Source organism: Pseudopipra pipra, chromosome 22 (genome assembly GCF_036250125.1).
Source record: "Pseudopipra pipra isolate bDixPip1 chromosome 22, bDixPip1.hap1, whole genome shotgun sequence".
In the NCBI taxonomy this organism is placed as follows: Eukaryota; Metazoa; Chordata; class Aves; order Passeriformes; family Pipridae; genus Pseudopipra; species Pseudopipra pipra.
Genome location: NC_087570.1, coordinates 4,274,597 through 4,293,115, shown reverse-complemented (window position 1 = coordinate 4,293,115; position 18,519 = coordinate 4,274,597). Strand labels below are relative to the sequence as shown.

The window sequence follows — 18,519 nt, the reverse complement described above, 5'->3', positions numbered from 1 at the left end:
AAGGTGTTAACAAATAGCAGGTGATTAAACATGACAAGCAGTGACATTTCTGTGTGGGGTTCTCAGTACCAGCAATGCCAAGAATGAAGCTATAAACCCTGACATTTTGTGTTATGCACTGAGGTTTTTAATAGACATCTTTCTCTCCCTCCTCCCTGTTTATTTCTTTTATTCTTTTTTTTTTCTCTGTCCCCATCTCCCTTTCCTCTCTCCTCCTCACCCTCACCCTGGCTCTGCCTCATCCCAAGTGCCCTCCACCTCCTCTTCCCATCCCTCCCTCCCTGCTCTTATCTTTGCTCTCTTGCTTCACCAGACTCATTTGTTCGATGGCCTTCACTTTTGCTTTTGTTTCTCTCTTCCTCCCTATTTTCTTGTTACACTTTTCCAAGATTTTTCTGCTTCTCGTGGCGTCATTCCCCCTTCCTTACTCTTCTCTTCCTCCTCCTCTCTGCGGTCCCTGCCATATGCACCCAGTCTCTCTCACAGACGCACTCCCACACTGTGTTGCACACACACCGCACTTCCCGCACACTTCCCTGCTCCCCCCACGCTCCCGCTCTCTCCTGCTCCGTCTCTCACATACGCTCGCACTTGCTCTTTTCTCTCTGTGCTTCCCCTCTCCTGCTCTTCTTTGTCTTTGTTACTCCCTTCTGCTGTCATCCTCCCTCTGTCTGTTCTTTTCCACTCTCTCCCCTTCTCCCTCCCTTTCCCTTCTCTTTTTGGGGCCTGATGTAATTCGCTAACCATGGGCAGCCAGGCCAGTTGCTTGTCAGGGAGCAGGTGTCCCACCCCTGAGTGATGTTTTTGTTAATAACATCTTTGCCCTGACTCAGAAGCCGACGTTTTGGAGATCGGTTGGTGGGTTTTTTTTAAGGACAGGAGCTGAGGAGGCTGAGCTTTTGGGAACAGTTGCTGGGTTTGTACTAAAAGGACTGCAACAGTTGTTCTGCTGAGCAAGAAACGTTGGAACAACTGCAGATTCCCTCTGTCTCTCTCTCTCCATATCTATCCAAAGGGCATTTGGAGGTGACACCCATTGCACCGTCCCCCTTGCAGCCAGCTCTGATTGGAGCCAATGAGCTGCTGCTGGCTCTTGGATTTGGGAATGGGCCGCTCCTGCCACTGGAGTTGGCCCTACCAAGCCCCTCTATTAGAAAAAAACTTCTCCTCCTCTGCTGCCTTCTCCTGGTGGGGTTAATGGGCACAAAATTAGCAATAAGCTGGGGGGGCCAGAGCAGTCAAACACAGGGCTCTCCTCCAACAGGTCACCTGGGCTCCAGGGCTCACTAGTGATGGCCCCACTAGGTGACCTGAGCATAAGAGAGAGGTCTGGAGGCACAGACAGGGCAAGGGGTTGGTGGTGGTCACTGGCCCCCCGTCCGTGGCCTGCTGTGTCTCACCAGGCTGTGATCCCTTCCGTGGAGGGGCTGGGTGTCAGTGAGTGGTGCTTTCCACTGAGCAGGGTGGGAGCAGCGTGGGCAGGCCTGTCAGAGCCCAGCTCCTCTGCTGAATCAGCCTGGCTACTGCCACCAAGGCCAGAACCTTCCTGCCTGGCTGCCCCCAGGGACAGTCACTGCAAAGTGTCACCTGGGGACTTGGGGCACCTCTAGAGGCTCTTTGAGTGGCACAGCAATTCCTTCTCACGTGGCTGTGGGAGTCTCTGCCTCTCCCCAGGTCCCTGGGGAGGATCTGTAGGGAGCTCCTGGAGAATTACCACACACAGGCTCTGTGCTGTTGATGCTGAGAGCATCCAGGACAGGCGAGAGGCTCTGTGGCTGGACAGCGAGGACTGAGGCTGAGGCAGCTCCCATGGGCAGGAGGTCACCAGGGCCCAGTGTAAAGGGCTCAGCAGGTATTTGAAATGAGTCCAAACTAAACTGCAGCTTCAGTCCCAGTATTTCCTCTTCCTTGACTCTGCACTCGTTCTAAAAATCAAAATACTTCCCTCTAAGGACCCGCCTTCCCATAAAAGGGCCTCTCCCTCCCTGTCCTCCCAGGTCTTATTGATCAAGCACCACAGACGGTGGCTGCAGCTTCAGTTGCCAAGTAGGGCAGATCGATAGAGACTTGGGATGGGATTTTTGGCAGCTGGCACATCTATTTGTCCCTCCTCCTGTCCCACCATCCCTCTGGGAAAGGACCAGCGTCACAGTGAGAGCAGGTGGAGCAAAGCCCTGTCCTTCTGCTTGCCTCTCACCTTGTCCTTCCCTGCCCTCTGTGTGCAGCCACGGGATCAGAGACCTCTGTGGGACCACGTGTGAGGCTGCACAGAGCACGAGGCACATGCTGTACTGGCCCCACTGGCCCGTCTCTGCCATTTATCTTCTGCAATGACCAAGTTCACACTTTCGTATACTGGGGCAATCCTGTGGTTCATTCCAGGCTCCCTGAGAGAGGGATTTGGCCTCCATTGTTTAGGCAGTCTCTTTATTTAACAAGTGTTTCTTGCCTGCCTGGATTCAAAGTAACTCCCCTCTGCCCTTCCCTGTTGTGGCCATCGGTGCCATTGTCATCTTTCCTCAGATGGGAAAGCAAGGCACAGTGATGGGAGGTGACTTCCTGAGGGCCAGGGAGGGACTGGGTGCTGCGGTTGGGGTTGGGGCCACACTTCTGGCTGTCCTTCACCTGCACTCAGCCCCTTGGCCACAGGCTTGGGACAGTGTTTCCCACTCAGGAGCCTTCCCAGGGTGCCCGTCTGTGTGGGGCCAAGAGCTGTGGGCTGGCATCCAGCATGAACCGGGGCAACCAGAGGCAGAGGGGAGCAGTGGGGAGCAGAGGGAGCTGTGCAGGCTTCCCCTTCTCCATCGTGTCAGGAGAGCAGTTGGCTCTGCCAAAGGATGTCCTTAACCCTTGCCAGCCCTCCTGGCTGCAGAACCTCTGGCAGGTGCCGAGCGCCGCGCACAGAGAAGTTAATGAAATGAGTGTTTCGGGGAGGGGGGGAGGGAGGCTCTGTACTGCACCCTGGGGCCCTGGGTTTATTAATGGTGACCTGCCATTAAAGACTAAAGTGCTAACCTGGTCATATTTAGCAGCTTTCAATGGTATCCCAGTGGCCTCCGCCTGCAATATCAACTCCTGCTCCCCCCGCAGCCCCAGGCCGGCAGGAGCTGACTCCAGAGTTTCTCTGCTACGATGAGTCTGGTGGGCAGCACTAAGAAGTCTCTGCGCTGCTGCTGCCAGACAGATTTCCACCCCCTCCTGCTGCTCCAAGCAGCTTCCCCCTCTCACTGCCAGGTCTTGCCAGGCAGCGCTTGGAAGAGAGGACCAAATCCTGGCATCCTCACGATCCCCTTTACGCAGACAGAGCCTGGGGGTCACTAGGAGAGGGAGATGTGCCAGCACGAAGCTCGCAGGGTTTGGCCATGAAGGGGAGGCAAACTCGGGCTCTGCAAAGCTCTTCCAGAGAGCTCTCTGAGAAAGCACTGGCAAATTATCCCTCTGAGGTGGCAGGCTGGGAAACAAGGCAGCAGCTCTGCCAGACCTGATTAAAACACGACTTGAGGCTAACAGCTTCAGGTCAGAGCAGGAGGGCTGCTCCCACTGCTGCTGTCCCTCTTGCTCCAGTCCAAGAGGGACGTGGAAAACCCAAGCATGGGGGGATGTCCCCTAGGGGACATCAGCAGTTGGATATTGCAGTGACAGGCACTTTAGAAAGATGCTGGGAGCTGCTGCTGCTGCTGCTGGTCCGGGCAGGGATCAGTGTTAGCAGAAGAAAAAAAAAGCCCCAGAGTCTCCTTGAAGCTAATTCTGCTCTTGATGCCTCCCCAGAAGCAAGATCCTGCTGCGCTCCGTGTGCCAACTGAGATTATTGCCTTCCCTGATCACTTCTTCCTGGATTAAAAACTCGGCACAGAGTATTTTGCTGTGTGTTATTCCAGGATACCCGTTAGAAGTTCCACGTGGTGCAGACCCTGGCAGAGGGATCAGGGAACCACGGGGCACCTCAGCTCCGGCTGTTCCTGCTGCCCCAGTCGGGAGGTGGGGATGCACCTGCCCCCTCACACCTCACGAGCAGTGGGGCCATAGGGATTTTCCTCTCTCCAGCAAGCCCTGCGAGCCACAGATCCCTCGTCCTCACAGCCCTGTCCTTCCTGTGGGCACGTTTGTCAGTGTGGGCTGCAGGCCATTCCCCAGCAGAGCCAGCGAGGGCGGGGGCCTGGTTCCAGCGGAGGGCTCTGGCCCTCCCGGCCTCCCAACAGGACGAGTGCCGGCTTGGCAGCCAGGCTGGGGGCAATCCTCGCTCTCTCGTTTGGCTCTGTGCCCCAGCTGATCTGGAGCCAGGTTTTGCTGTAATCCCTACATCCTGTTGCAGGTCCTTAATCAGCTGGAGCCAGCCTGGAAAAAAACCAAAAAACCCAAACCCCAAACTGTTGTGGTTACAGCTCCCCACGGCCGGGTGGTGGGGAGGAGTGGGCAGCAGCCGTCCCGGGCTCCAGGTGGGAGGCTGGAAGGGCTGGGAGACGTGGCAGCTCCCTTCTTAGGGATGGAAGCAGAGAAAAGGGAGTGTGTTTCTGCTGGGGATCTCAGCAGGACCCACTCATGCTGTTCCCCTGCAGAGGGGATGGGTCTGGGTTTGAGGCATTGATTCCTCCTGTCCTCCCACCACCAGCTCAGCTATGGATGCTGCCCCTTCAGCCCTCACTGGGCAGGCTTGGAAACTCTGGGTTGTTGTTGAGTTGTGTTTTTTTCCCATTTAATGCATAGAATAACACTGATGGGTCTGAACAGCTCCAGCCAGGCGACGAGGGGAAAGAATAACAAGCTCCTGAATGTCAGGCAAAATTATGGGCCATTGCTATTTAGGGTGAGTCTGGTGGATTTAGGGCCTCTCTGTTCTATTGTCCCAGCTGCTCTGAGCATTGGAGCAGGCGAGACACAAGTCGGGAATTTTATTGCAGAGCATGTGCAGGGGAAGGCTGGTTCTGAGCGCTTCCGGAGTGGGGCAGTGGTGGGGGAGAGGGGACAGTGTCTGTTGGGAAGTTGGTGAGATGTGATACTGAGGGGAGGTGGGAGGCTGGAAGTCCTGGGGAGGTGGTCATCCAGCAGAGAAGAGAGCTCCTTTGCTTCCTGTGTTTTGTCAGGGTTCAGCTTCTGGCGTTGCTCACACTCCCCAGTTCCGTGTGGGGTTGGTCTCCACCCGCCAGACTTGGGCTGACTGTCCGTCTGACCTGTCCCTTGGCAGACTGTGCTGGTCCCCCCTGCATCTCACGAGCTGCCCAGCCCCTTGTCTTCTCCTGTGAAGCACTCAGGGTTGTAGTTTGTATGAAAGACAGAGCCTCAATGTGTGTGTGGAATGGGGATTAGGGGTGTCGGTGCCGTCGCTTGGCTGGCTTTTGGCTGGTGCTGGTGATGTAACCAGGGCTGGCACTGTGTGTGCACGGCCTGCCAGGTGTCAGGGGGAAGGGCCTGGCTGAACAGCCCAGGAGAGCACAGAGAGGGTGAAGAAGATGTTACACAGTGAGATAGGAGTGGGTCATCCATGGGAAAGTGAAGTCTGCACGCGTCCTGAACAGGGTGTATCCTGAGCTTCCAGATTTTGGCAAATACATTCTGTCCCATGCCAGGGTGGGGAGGAGTGGCAGAGAGCAAGAAAACCATTCTTCCTGTCTGTCTGCACAGGCGGGAGGCTCGGCAGGGTGAATTCTTTTCTTCTTTGGGGCTCTTTTTATTTGACCGGATTAAAAAGCCTATTTGAGTTTCTTAAACCATTTAATCTAAAATCCCCAGGTAGATGCGCCATTGGATTCAGTTTTAAGCTTATAAACAAAATAGGTCTGTGTTTGTCTCTTCTTCATTTTGTTCTGAAGAAGCAAGGGTTTGACCTGCCCTCCCTGGAGCCGGGGGGAGTGTTGGGCTGCTGGTGCTTAGGAATCCCCTTGAGCTTCCCGCAGGTTGGGGAGGTGTGGGGCCTGGGGTGCTGGTGTGACCCTCCTGCAGCTCCAGGTCAGGGGGGTGTGTGTGGCCCGGGCAGGTGATGGGAGGAGGGAGCAGGGGCCAAGCTCCACTGGCTGGTTCCCAGGACTCAGTACCCACATGGAGTGCTGAGCATGGGTAAAATCCCATTAGGACCATTGCTCTGCAGTTAGTGTGGAGAGATGGGAAAGGAGAAGACAACAGGAAATGGGAGAAAATGGGAGGAAAGCATGGAATGGTTTGGGTAATTCTTTCCAGTTCCCACTATCCTTTGAGAGGAGCTAGTTTTCCTTCTCTGCTCCCAGCATACCCAGTTCCTTCCAGGGTTTCCTCCTGTGTCCATCCTCTCCACCCACTCCTTGTTCTTCTCTGCGGTGCTGCGTGGCTTATTGCTGCCACTCCCTGTGCTGCAGAGGAGATTTCATGGGCATGAGACCAGTTGGGACTGCTCTCAGAGCAGCCCAAAATGGGACAGTTCAGGATTTGTGTTCACAGGAGAGAGGTGATAATGGTGCCCATGGGGGCTGCAGGAATGTTGCAGCTCCGTGGCCCACAGTGCCATGTCTCTGCCAGCAGCTGGTGCCAGATGCTCCCAAGGAAGGTACCAAACCCACAGCAGGCAGATGTAAGATGATCTGCCCCTATGTCCCCTTGATGTCCTTTCCATGTGTCCACAGGGATCATCTCGAGTCAGTGGTGCCCGTGTGGGATGACAGTGCTCAGACCAACCTTAGCAGAAGTGTCCCTTCCAGATCCCGTCCCCAGTGCTGGGAGCACAGCAGTAAGGCTGGGCCACCCAGCTCCCTCCTGCAGCCATGGAGAAGCTCCTTCCAGCCCGGCTGTAGGAAGGCCGGGAGGGCAGGCTGAGCTCACCTCTTGTGAGCAGAGAGGCCTCCTGTGCCCAGAGCTCTCAAGGAGATGCTTTATGAAAGGGGTGGTGGGAACAAGACTGTCTCCTCCCCCCCTTCCTTCTCCTGAGGAACTGGAGACAGACAGAGGGACAGGCATCTGTCCGATGGCAGCTTGGATAGGAGGGAGCCCTGTTGGCTTTGCCGAGGGAGCCTCTTTCTATATGGAAATGAAGAATTTAGGCTAATGGAGCTCAACCATCTCTAATTTTGCGATGGCAGGAGGATTTTGATTGAAAGTAATTAAGCAAGCTAGCTGTAAAATTAATTAAAGCAAAAGGGGGGGATTTTTTTATTGGATTGGATAGCGATATAGCGGCTGTCAAATGGGGGACGGATGGGGGTGACCTGAATTCTCTGCCCTCCCTCCTCCCACTCGGGACGTTTATGTCACTTTAATCTCCTTACAGCGGCTGGTGTGCATTTGTTTGAAATAATCAAGGAAATATGGTCAGAAATTGTCAGCTTTCAGATCTAATTTACCTGACAGCCCTGCGCGGACCAGTAAGCCTCTGTGTGCGTGTGCGAGAGCGTGTGTGTGTGGTGCATGCGACTGTGTGGTCATGGAGGGCTCCTTGTCTCCCTTCTCCCCTGTTTCTGTTCATTCTGTCTTCTCTGATTCCTACCAAAAATACTTCTGGCACAGCTGGGACCACTCAGCACCTTGCAAGAAAAAGAAATAAGTTTGACGATTTTCCTGCGGTCGCTTCTCCACCCCCACCTTCCCATCACTGCCTCCTCCCAACCTGCTGCCTCATCCTTGCACCATAACCAGCTTTAGGGTTTAGGCAATATAGGATTAGGGGAGGTGGCTGTAATTCTTTATTCCAGATGGCTGGCAACTGCTAAACCCACTGTCACAAGCACCGAGTTATAAAAATACTTAAATTAGGCCCTTTGTTTCAGCCCCTGTCCCTGCCAGGCAGCTCTCCTGGTGTCCTGCCAGGAGCTCAGCTTGCACAGAACAGGTGGGGGACTCTGAGTCCAGACTGTAATGATGCTGGGGAGAGGCTTCTCCGGACTCACACCTATCTGGATTCCCTTGCTCAGCTCCATCTGCTTCTTTTTGCCTTTGGCTCTTAAAGAGAGATCCTGCAGTAGGAATGAGTTGGGCATGAGTTGGTGTCTGTGAGCACTCACTTAGCAGGTGAAGGTCCCAATCCAGGGACATACAAAGGCTGCAGCTCCTACACATCTTACTGATGGAGGGGGAGTGCATACTCCTGACAGAGATCCCAAGTTTCCCCTCTGGACCAGACCCTGCAAGAACCCAGCAACCTGAACTGGAAATTGGGGAGTGAGGGTAACTACTGTAGGGACAGTGTTTCCTCGGAGTGATGCCTCACATCTGTCTTGCTAGGTTGGCTCTTAGGGTTATTATTTATTATTTATTATTGTTCATTAAGCGCTGACAGAGTTGGGGCTTTTGTTTGTTTTGTTTGGGTCTCCATTTAGAGGCCTTTGCTGAGGCAGACTCCGGTGCCAAGACCTCCGGCGCTTTTACAATTACAGCCCGTGATCCTATTGTATTGTTTATGTAATGACTCTCAGTCCCAAGGGATTCTGCAGCCTTTCTTAGACCAGAGCACCCAGCACCTGGCAGGGAGAGTGCAGAGCAAGTGCTGGCCCCTGGTGCCAAGGAAAATCTCTGGGTTTTACATCCCAGGGGATCATTAATACATGGACGGGTCAGGCTGGACCTGCTGCAAGGATCCACATGGGGGGAAGTTGATTAAGCTGCTTTAGAAGGAGCAGATGATTCATCTCTGCCTGGTCTGTGTGGTCATGGGGAGGTCTCATGGTGGCTCAGAGCTGATGCTCTGGCTGTTGGGTGTCTGCAGCCCACTGGTCTGTCTCAATACAGTGACTGGTCTTTGCAGGCCTGATGATGTGACCAGTCCCTGAGTGTCCCAGAGCACCCCAAACCACCTCAGAACGGGGACTGAGACTTTCACCCTGTTAAGTAGATGTGTGGAGGGCTCCTCCCCAGCTCTGCAACCTGCAGGACATGGGTGGGACCAGCCATGGCCAGCGAGGGGGCTGTGCTAAGGTGGGTGATGAGCTCATCACCATGATTCCCGGGTTTAATTCCAGCTTTGCCACTGATTTGCTTTGTATCTGTAGCCCTGTGAGTGCACAGCTTTGTGCCAGTGCTTCCTCATCAGTATAATGGGTATAATTAGGCTTCCCTGATTGAAGATGGCGCCGAACACTGAGTGTGCTGGCAGATTGTTTTCTTTTGTTTAAAAGTATTTTCCAAAAAAAAGAGGTAAGACCCAATTTTAGAGTGCTGGTTCCCATATACTATTTCAAACATTTGTGGGTTAAACTCTGACAATATCAAACCCTTTCCTTCTGGGACAGGTCAGCTCTGAAGAGTTGGCTTGCCCTAACCCTAACAGAACAGAGTTAGGTGAAGACCAAGTGCTTCTAAGCACTGTCTCCTCTGTATTCAGCAAGATACAGGATGTGGCACTGCTGATCTTCTGTGTTAATTACCAATACAACAGAATGTAACATCAAGAATAGTCTAAATAATTTCATGGCCTGTTAACCAAGAGAGTTTGAGTTCTGGGACGTGGACCAGGCTACCACTGATAATGGTATCTGAAGTCAGTGGTGTCTGGAAGAAGGTTCATACTGTGCTGGCTGCTCCGATTTCCTTCTGTAGATTGCAAGACCAGATGATTAACAGTGCATTAGATAATTTTCTAACATAACATTCCCTACAGGCAGTTACTGGCATTGCTGTAGAGACATCCTGAACGACGTGTTGGAAAAGGAAGTGCACAGGACAGTCTTTCTGCATTGTGAACATGTGTGAGACCCCCATGCAAAGCTGTGCTCTGTTCTGACTCCAAGTCTCCTCAGACATGGCCGAGGAAAATGCACGTGAGTGCTGACCTGGGGGCACCTTCTGTTGTTCTATTTGCACCTGCTTGTACCTGTTCAACACCTCTCCCCTCTCAAGCACTGCCACTCTCGCTGCAAATGAGTCTGGAGACCCTGACTCCAGCACAGCCAGGAGCTGGGAAACATCCCATAGTTGGGTGAATGGGATGAAAAGTTCAGATTTGGGTGGCGTGTCTTTTTCTCTCAGCTTGGTGTGAGTGGCAGTGGAAAGACATAAGCTCCCTTCTCCTGTCACTGATGTGTCAGCTCTAAAATCATTCTTCTGAGCTGAGCAGTGACATGAGTGTGGGAGCATCAGAGAGGGATCGAGCCCAGAGGGTCGGGAAGGGGAGAGCTGAGGCAACTGTGCTGAGTGTCTGAGGTACTGGACACGTTGATTTTGCTTGCTTGTGCTCAGGACTGGAGATGAGCTGTCCATCCTCAGTCTGTGGGGCAAGAGAGTCCTTCAGGAAGCAGACTGGCAGCTCAGCTCACATCAGCTCAGAGAAGCCTTGGGAATGTGCAGGGAGACCTCAGAAGTGAGTCAGGCAGACAGACACCTGTACCTGCCTTTCCTGGGGAGGCCTTTCAGTCTGTGAGCTCTCACACAGCATCTTGCTCCAGTGCTGAATCCTGGCTGCTGTCCCTGTGCATCCAGCTGGCTTGGGGCAGGAAAGGGGAGAAAAAGCCAGAGCCAGTGGCTCAGCTGATTGGGGGTTTCAGGCAGAGGTTGCCCTGCCTGACTTGCAATGGATTCAGGGGCTTTCTGTAGAAACTGTCTCCAGGGCAAGTCTGAACCAGCCAGTTCCACTTAATTTCCCATGGAGGCAGAAAAGCCACCAAGAAAATAAAAATGTTGCAATACAAGGTTTGGGGATAAAAGGACATAGTGTAGCTGGCCAAACAAGGCAGTGGGTGATGACATATCTGCCATCCCATTTACCTCCCTGGCAGTGGGACCCAGGGACCTCATGAGGATTCAGGAAGGCTTTTGTGAAGATATCCTGAGCAGGGAAGGGGAGTGTTGAGTGGGGCAAGGCAGTGAGGGGGGCATGGAGAGCCATGTGTCACACTTGCAGCTCGGCTGCTGGGGCCCACTTAAAACAAAGGTGTAAAGGAAAAGGGCATCCGTGTGTCTTCAACTCAGCCTTTCCCCCCTTTTTTTCATCCTGTGTCCTCCCTGGAGCTCCATGCAAGTTTATAAATTTATACCTGAATGCAGTAAAATCACCAAGGTTGACAGGGTCTTGGTTTCATTAATTCTGAACCCTGACATGCCAGCCCTCCACCCTGGCAGGGCTGTCATGGTTAGTGCAGGCTTCCTCATGGCTTATTAAACCAGCACCTTGGAAGCCTGGCCTGAATTCATGGAATCATGGAATCAGTTAGGTTGGAAAAGACCATTAAGGTCATTAAATCCAACCATTAACCTGGCACTGCCAAGCCCACCCTGAAGTGGGGGTTAACCTCCAGGAGGTGTGAGGAGGCACCCAGTGACCTCACTTTGGTGACCTGTACTGGTGTGATCCTGGGACTTCTGGGGACATCTCCTGAGGTTTCCTCCTCCTGCAGCCCAGGAGGGAAGGGAGGCTGTGGGCTGGCTGGGAGCAGCTGGTGCTGGACGGTCTCCTCTGGGCAGTGGGGCAGCCCCAGCCCTGGTGGGAGCCACTGCTCCCCAGACAGACCAGGGTGCAAAGTCCTAGGCTTGGGAGAGGGCTTTGTGGGAGAGGCTGAAGGCAGCACTCCCTGAGTTCCCTCTGCACAGGAGATACACCCTCACGGAGCTGTCTTTTTATTTGCAAACTGAGCAGTTGTACTGGAAGAGATTTAGCAAACATGGGACTGCACAATGCTGTGTGTACTGAGTCACACATCAGGGCTAGAGCCAACTAGCACTGTGAGCTACTGAGGCAAACATTGGAGAATAGTTACAATAGGCACCAAAAATATCTTCAAATGAGATCTTTCTGCATTGCTGCATGTTGGGTAACAGGGAGGGCTGACAGCCCAAGCTTAAACTCTACCCACATGCTCTAGAGCTCATCCTGGGCAAGGCAGGCAACTGGGATGGGAACAAAGCAGAGGAAAAGCAGGTTTGCTCCTGTAAAGGGAGCCCTGATTAGCCAACCTCACATAGGTTGGGAAAGTCCTGGCTCTGGCAAAGCTCTAGGGATTGACCCTGTGGTCCTGGCTCTGGCTGCATTTCAGGAGGGAGTGACTCCCTAGCTAGTAACATGCTGCTGGATCTGCAGCTCACACCTGCACAGGCACAGGGCAGGATTGGTCCTTACGAGATGTCTTCTGTTTGATTTTAAGGCTCCCAAGTAAGGGAGCTGCTCTTGGGGTCTCTTTGGAAGGTCTGCCTCTTGCAAGATTTTCTCATGGGTTTGCTCTGTGGTTGCTCTTTCCTCTCTACCAGTCTTACAAAGTAAAGGAGCCACTGCCCCAAAGCCCAGCTCTGGTTTCAGAGACACAATTCCCCAAACTCAGATTCTGGGGGTTTGTCCAGGCCATCTCAGCAGAATGGGAGAAGACACTGAGTGCAGGGCAGGTAGTGAGCACCAAATCCGACTCAGCCTCCTGCCAGGTGACCCTTCAGCATCCGTCCCCCAGTCCCCAAACCCTTCCCTCGGATCCTGCTGCTCTCCACACCCTGGTGCTGGGCTGGGATCACACCTCAGCCTCTCCACATCCCCTTCCTGCCTTCCTGCTCACCATCTCTCCCACTGGTTTTGCAGCCGTTTTTTTCTGCCAGCGCAGGGCACTGAAAAGTGCTGGCACTGCCAAAAACCCTGTGTGCACTACGACTCCCCAAACATCCCTTTATTTTTATTGTTCTGTTAATTACTGTTTAAACTTTAATAAGTCACTTCGTCAGGAGGGGGGACCTGCAGTGAGGTTTCTGTGCAAACACTGGGCCCGGCAGTGACTCTAGTGTAACATAACCCTTTATACAATGTGGGAATGTTTAGACTGTAACAGAAACTTGTTATTTTAATGACAGTTAAAGGGGGGAAAAGAAAGAAAGGAGCGAATGAAAAAGGGAAGCAAGTTTGTTGGGGAAATGGCTCATCTCAATCTCTCTGTCTGGCCTCTTTTCTCTGGGCTTTAATGATAGCTGGATAAGGAGGCTTTATGGCTTCTGTTGAGGCAAGTCTTGTTCCCAGAGATGCCCTATACGAGGCAGTGTGTGATCCCCTCAGTTGTGCGGGGTGAGGCCCACAGCAGAGAGATGCTGATGGAAGCAGCATGGCTTGATTTTGCTCAGAGGCAGCAGCAGATGCCTAAAGCCAATTTGAGCTCAGTCTAATTATTCTGACCCACACAAGAGACTTTCCCCTTCTATCCAGAGCTTCTTCCCCTGGTTAAGTTTTTAAGTAGCTGTGCTGAAACAGATGCTGGCATGTCATAGATAAGAGGGTCCAACATCCCATGGAAAAATGGAGCCTGAAGCAAGAAAATGATGCCTTATTTTGAGTCCTGAAAAGGAGGAACTATGGAGACCTGAGGGAGATGAGGGGAAAGAACCTGGCTCACACTCTTGGCAGTGGGAGAACAGAGGGTTTACAGGCATCCTTGGCTTTGGACTGTGACTGTTGACATCTGTATTGCTCTGAGGTAGTGGAGGTGCCTGTGCAGTGGCTGCTGTCCCTGCATCACAGCACTGAAGTCACCTCCAGGTTTGGCTTGGCTATATTTAGCACTCGCTATAGACAAGACCATATAGAGTGATATATATGATCTGAAAACCTTCAACTCCTGCTGACCTCTGCTGCTGCAGTGAAATCCCCCAAATCTGTGCAGTCTGCGCGGGGAGTGACGCAAGACCAGGAGAAGGGAGAGCTCCCGTGTTTTCCCGGGCAGGTTCCATGTTCCCTCTCCCCAGGTTGGTCACCAGTCCCTGGCAGTGCTGGTCCCCTGGGCAGCCCAGCTTTTTCTGCCAGACCTGGCTGTCAGGCCCACAGGGAATGAGGGAAGAGAGGTGTAAAGAGGGTGTGGGCTCGGGCACCAGAGCTTTGGGGAGGAGGAAGTGGTGTTGGGAACTTGAGGAAAGAAGAGGGAAGGGGAAGATCAACCTAAGGCTGAGGCTGGCAACTGGGAAGTGAAGGGGGCACAAAGGGCAAAATTTTGGAGGGAAGGGGAGGTTAGGAGGGTGTGGGGTGTAAGGAGCACTTTACTGGAAAAAAAGTGCCTGCTTCCTCAGGCATGAGCTCTGAGTCCAGTTCCTCTGTGCAGGGACCCTCTCCCCTCTTTGCTGAGTTCATGACCAGAACAGGAGCCTGTGGACTTACACTCCAGGCTTTTTGGTGAGGGCAAATGTAGGGTGGAGAGGGAGGGGATGAAATCCTGGGCCTCTGGGAGTGTGTTTTCCCAAGTGGGTGAGCATGCAGGGAGCAGGCCAAAACGGTTCACGCTTTCCTCGCCCGCTGCCGGGGTTGTGACTGTTATTGATTGGGTTTGCTGTTCTCGGCACTTTGTGTTTTTCCAGCTGAGCATTGGCTGCCCCTTGAATTTCATTTTTTTTTTTTTTTTTTTTTTTTTTACCTCTGGTTTAGTTCCTATACCCTCAACTGTGGCAGGTGGGGCAGGTGTGTGCCCAGCCCCTGTGCCAACCAGCACTGTGGGGCTGGGCTGGGTCTGCACCGGGGCTGGGAGAGTGCAGGGGTCTGTGTAAGGTACCAGTAATGGGCAAGCCTGCTTGTCACTAGGATTAAATTCATAAGTCTGTGTTATCTCTGGGTGTGTGTCGTACAAAAAGGTAAAGAAATCTGCTCTTGTAGAAAAAGCAGTGTCAGGGCTTGATGTTGGAGCAAATAATAGGAACATGCACAGGGATTTCCACGCTTGGGCATGGGTAATGTATAGCTGACTTGAGGTGCATAAGCTTCAACCCCAAAGCCAAGGGAATTCCTAGCTGGAGAAATAGTTTTCATTTCCAACATCTGGTCACGTCTTTCAGACCCCACCAAGCCCCTCATGCTGGGCTGCTCTCCCTCCAGCCGTGCGCTCATGTCCGTCCTCCGCAGAGCTGTGCCTGCTCTTGGGGCCAGTGGCAGGAGCCATCCCTTCAGGAATGGCATTTTCCAGGTTCCTGTGTGAGGCTGAACATGTCCCAGCTGCAAAAATAACTAGCCTATATACCCTGTGGAAACAGGAGCAGCAGCGACACATCTGTCTGGTCTGGGCAGAGCCAGCTTGTGACTAATGCCCCAAAGGGGCATCGAGCGGCTGCGAGCTCCTTGCCAGTGTGGAGGAACCCAAAATAGAGACCTTTGGGGAGGACTGGTCCCATGGAGGGTGAAGCTCTGCAGTGGGCAGAGCAAGAGATAACCTCTGGGCCTCTTGCAGGACCAGTGGGTTCCAGCAAGACGTTAATATTGACTGGCTTCCCTCGCCCAGCCGCGGGGCCTGTGGGCACTGCCGGGCACCCAGAGCACCCCCAGCCCCTGCCCCCCGGCCCCTCCTGCCTCCCCCGTGGCCGGTGGGGTCACTTTGGTTGGAGAGCACAAGCAGAGCTCAAGGATAGAGCCCCCTGGACGGAGCCAAGGAGCCACCGAGTAAAAACGCTGAGGTTTTCCTTTTCTGTACAGCGCGTTTCCCTAAATTGCCTTTGACTGTGTGCATCGCTAATGAAAGTTTATGCCCTTGTTAGAAGGACAGGCAGGTCCGTTCCAGTTAGGGCTGGGTCTATCCTTCTGCCAACTGCCCTCCCCAGCACACACACACTCGCTCGCTCGCTCTCCCTGGTGAATAAGTGGAGGCTGTTATAAAAAAAAAAAAAAAAAAAAAAAAAAAAAAAAGAGGAGGGGAAAAAAATTTCCATATTTGTGTAAGTTGCTTTAAAAGCATTTTATCATGTCATAAAAAAAAAGGAAAGTACTCTCGGAAATTGATCCTGCACACGAGCCCATTGGACAGAAGGACGTTGGGATGTTAATGGCTATTTTGCTCCAGGGTGGCTTATTAAAAAATTTATACATAAATGCTTAAAATTGCATAAATTATTTAAAAAAAAAACATAGTAAGCAATTTGCAATCCCGATCCACTTTTCCTCTTTTTCTTTCTCTTGTCATTCTTTTCTTCCCTTCTTTCTCACAAAAAAAAAAAAAATTCCTTCCCCCTCCTCTCACCCTTGTCCCCTCCCTGTCTGAAAATGCGATGCATCCAAAATTGTACATGTGTGTGGGAAAAATAAATAAGATTTTAAATGGTACCCGCCACTGGCCGGCAGAGCTTGCTACGAGGGGGAAATAAAAAAAAAAAAATTAAAAAAAAAGAAAAGAGGGGAGAAGAAAAAAGAAAAGAAAGAAAGAAGTTTGGATATGATGAGTGTTTCTCGCAGGCGTGGAATGTCACCCACATATCCTGGAGATTGTACTGGGGAGGTTTATGATGGTTTCCCATTGATTTGTTTCCCCGACGCAGCTGCCGACCTCTATTGAGGGACAAACATAATCAGCACTGACGCAAATTAGATGGTTATTCGTTTTGAAAATTGACAGAAAAACAATAAAAAAGATGAAATGCTCCCAAATCAATAGATATAATGAAATTCAAATAATCCGAGAGATGAGGTCTCCATGGCAACTGATAATGTGGAAAAGAAAACAATTTAATAAAGGACAGACACACTTTGAAAACAGATTGGGCAAAGGGAAGGCGGGGGGGCGAGGGAGCAAGGGGGGCCGTGGGTTGGGTGGTGGTGGGAGGGGGCAGCGGGAGGAGGTGGTGGTGGGGAGCCGGAGCCGCTGCCTCTCCGGTTGGTTAGCGGTGCTGTAGTGAAGGATCACTGTCCATCCCAAGGACGCTTGCCATAATTAAGAGAGGCTTTCGGTCCAGAAAGTGCAGATTCAGGTTTTAATACACAAAATTATTTCAGGAGCACTGAATCGGAAAGTCGTTTGTTATGACCTTCCTGAGAGGCCTGGAGCAGGGCATGTTGGAGGCGCGGCGGCTGAGCCAGCTGAGTTATGGCATATTTGTGTTTTTATAGTGCGGAGGGGAGGGGGGAAGGGGGGAAGAAGGTTAAACAGTATTTACAGCTCAGTTGTTTTCAGAAAGGAAAGAGAAATAGAGTTCATGAAAAGATGCGAGTGGAAGAGAGAGAGAGGGAGAGGGAGAGGTCCCCTGCCCGGCACACACACTCCGCTGGGACGCCGGCTCCAGTGAGCCACTCACCGGTGCTCTGTTTGCCTTAAGGTGTGAGCTGCAGCTGGGCTGGGGGACAGAGGGGCTCTTTGGTGGGATGGGGAGTGTGTCTGCCCCTGCAGCCGAGTCTGTCTGCAGGGTCCAGCTGGGAGACCGCTGTCTTCTCACTCCAAGCTGCAGAATAAACTGCTCCTGGTGTGCTGAGTGTGTGTGTGTGTGTGTGTGAGTGTGAGTGTGAGTGTGCATGCAGTGCTCCGTGATCGCACCGGCTCCTGCCTGAGTGGCTGCACATGTGTGTGGCTGGTGGGCTCTGTGTGTGTGGCTGGTGGGCTCTGCGTGGGTGCTGGTGGGCTCTGTGTGGGTGCTGGTGGGCTCTGTGTGTGTGGCTGGTGGGCTCTGTTTGGGTGCTGGCCACGTGTGCAGGGCTGAGTGGAGCAGGGTCTGCATGTCTGTCTGTCTGTACATACGTGTGCAGGTGTGACACCTGTACAGTCTCAGCTGCACGGGCGTTGTGTGCATTAGCACGTGCTCTGTGTGCACAGTGTTTCACGAGCACAGTTGTGTGTGTCCATGGGCTGGGTCCTGTGTGCCTGTGCATGCGGTGGCACCTGCACGGCCACGTTTCCGTACACGTGTGTGCTCCCACTGACGGGTGTTTGCAGGCAGTGATAGCACAGGCGCATGGACGGGCTCACGAGGACAGGGCAGATAAGAAGATGAGCCCTAATGACCACAAGGAAGAGCAGTAAAAGGCAGGGAATTAGAGAGGTGTGAGCACTGGGAAGCGTGGGGTGAGTGCCCGCGTGGCCCAGCCATGGGGTTGCTCTCCCGTGCTGCTCTGACAGGAGTGCTGAGTTAACAACTCAGGGATGAGCCACTGCTCTCACACCAGAGCTCGCTCTCCTCTGGCCCAGCCGTGAGCCTTTTCCACACAAACAGGGCAGGCAAGGTTTCTCCAAATCACACTGCACAGCATGTGCAGGTCCCAGACATCTCTGGGGATTCAAGAGCTTCTGAGCTCCCAGTGCTGCGTGTGAGGGGTGCCTGCTCTCTGGGTTCACAAATGACTCCCAGCCCCACTTGGGAATCACAGAAACCTCTAAGGGGTCTGAGTGCCCCCTGTGCATCCCCAGCCCAGAGCAGTTACCTGCTCACATACAGCTTAGGCAGTGCCTGGGGGCTCTGGGAAGGACAAGGCTGAGGTGCTCTGGTTTGCTCTGTGTCTGCAGCTCTTGCTGAGCTCTCACCTCCTGCGGGCTCACACACTGATTTACTTTGCAGGACCTTGAAAGACCACAATAATGAACTTTCTCTGGCCCTGTGTTTCTCAGTGATGCAACAAGCATTCAGGCTCCCAACTCCCATTTAGCTCCTGACTTCCTACTGCAATTAATTAGGAGTCTGCATTCTTTGTTGGGTCTGAGCTTAATAGTGCTGAAAAGGATTGCAAATTGCTCTTAAACCACCGACCAACTACCAACAGGGTTGGAGGGACCCTGTTTTAAGAGGTGGCTCACTTGACCCCTGCCCTCAGTTAGGGATGAGCCTGACACCAGGGAGCTGCTCTTCCCTGACTTGGGCCATGGTGGGTTTGGATTCTCTGTAAAGTCACTCGTTAAAGATGAGCCACCAAGAGGGACTGATGAAACTTTGAGC

General features: G+C 52.7%; 1 protein-coding gene across 15 annotated transcripts in view; it reads left to right on the top strand.

Moving 5' to 3' along the window:
- Positions 1-18,519, top strand: part of CASZ1 (castor zinc finger 1) — a 276,669-nt gene that overhangs the window by 201,160 nt on the left and 56,990 nt on the right. For 9 of the 15 annotated variants that reach the window (XM_064678558.1, XM_064678557.1, XM_064678553.1 and 6 more), the window contains one exon: positions 9,554-9,713. The exons of the other annotated variants lie outside the window; for them this stretch is intronic. In XM_064678558.1, coding sequence (XP_064534628.1) covers positions 9,695-9,713 — 19 coding nt within the window. In that variant the 5' untranslated portion in view covers positions 9,554-9,694. The remainder of the gene's footprint in view (positions 1-9,553; positions 9,714-18,519) is intronic. 15 annotated transcript variants of the gene reach the window in all.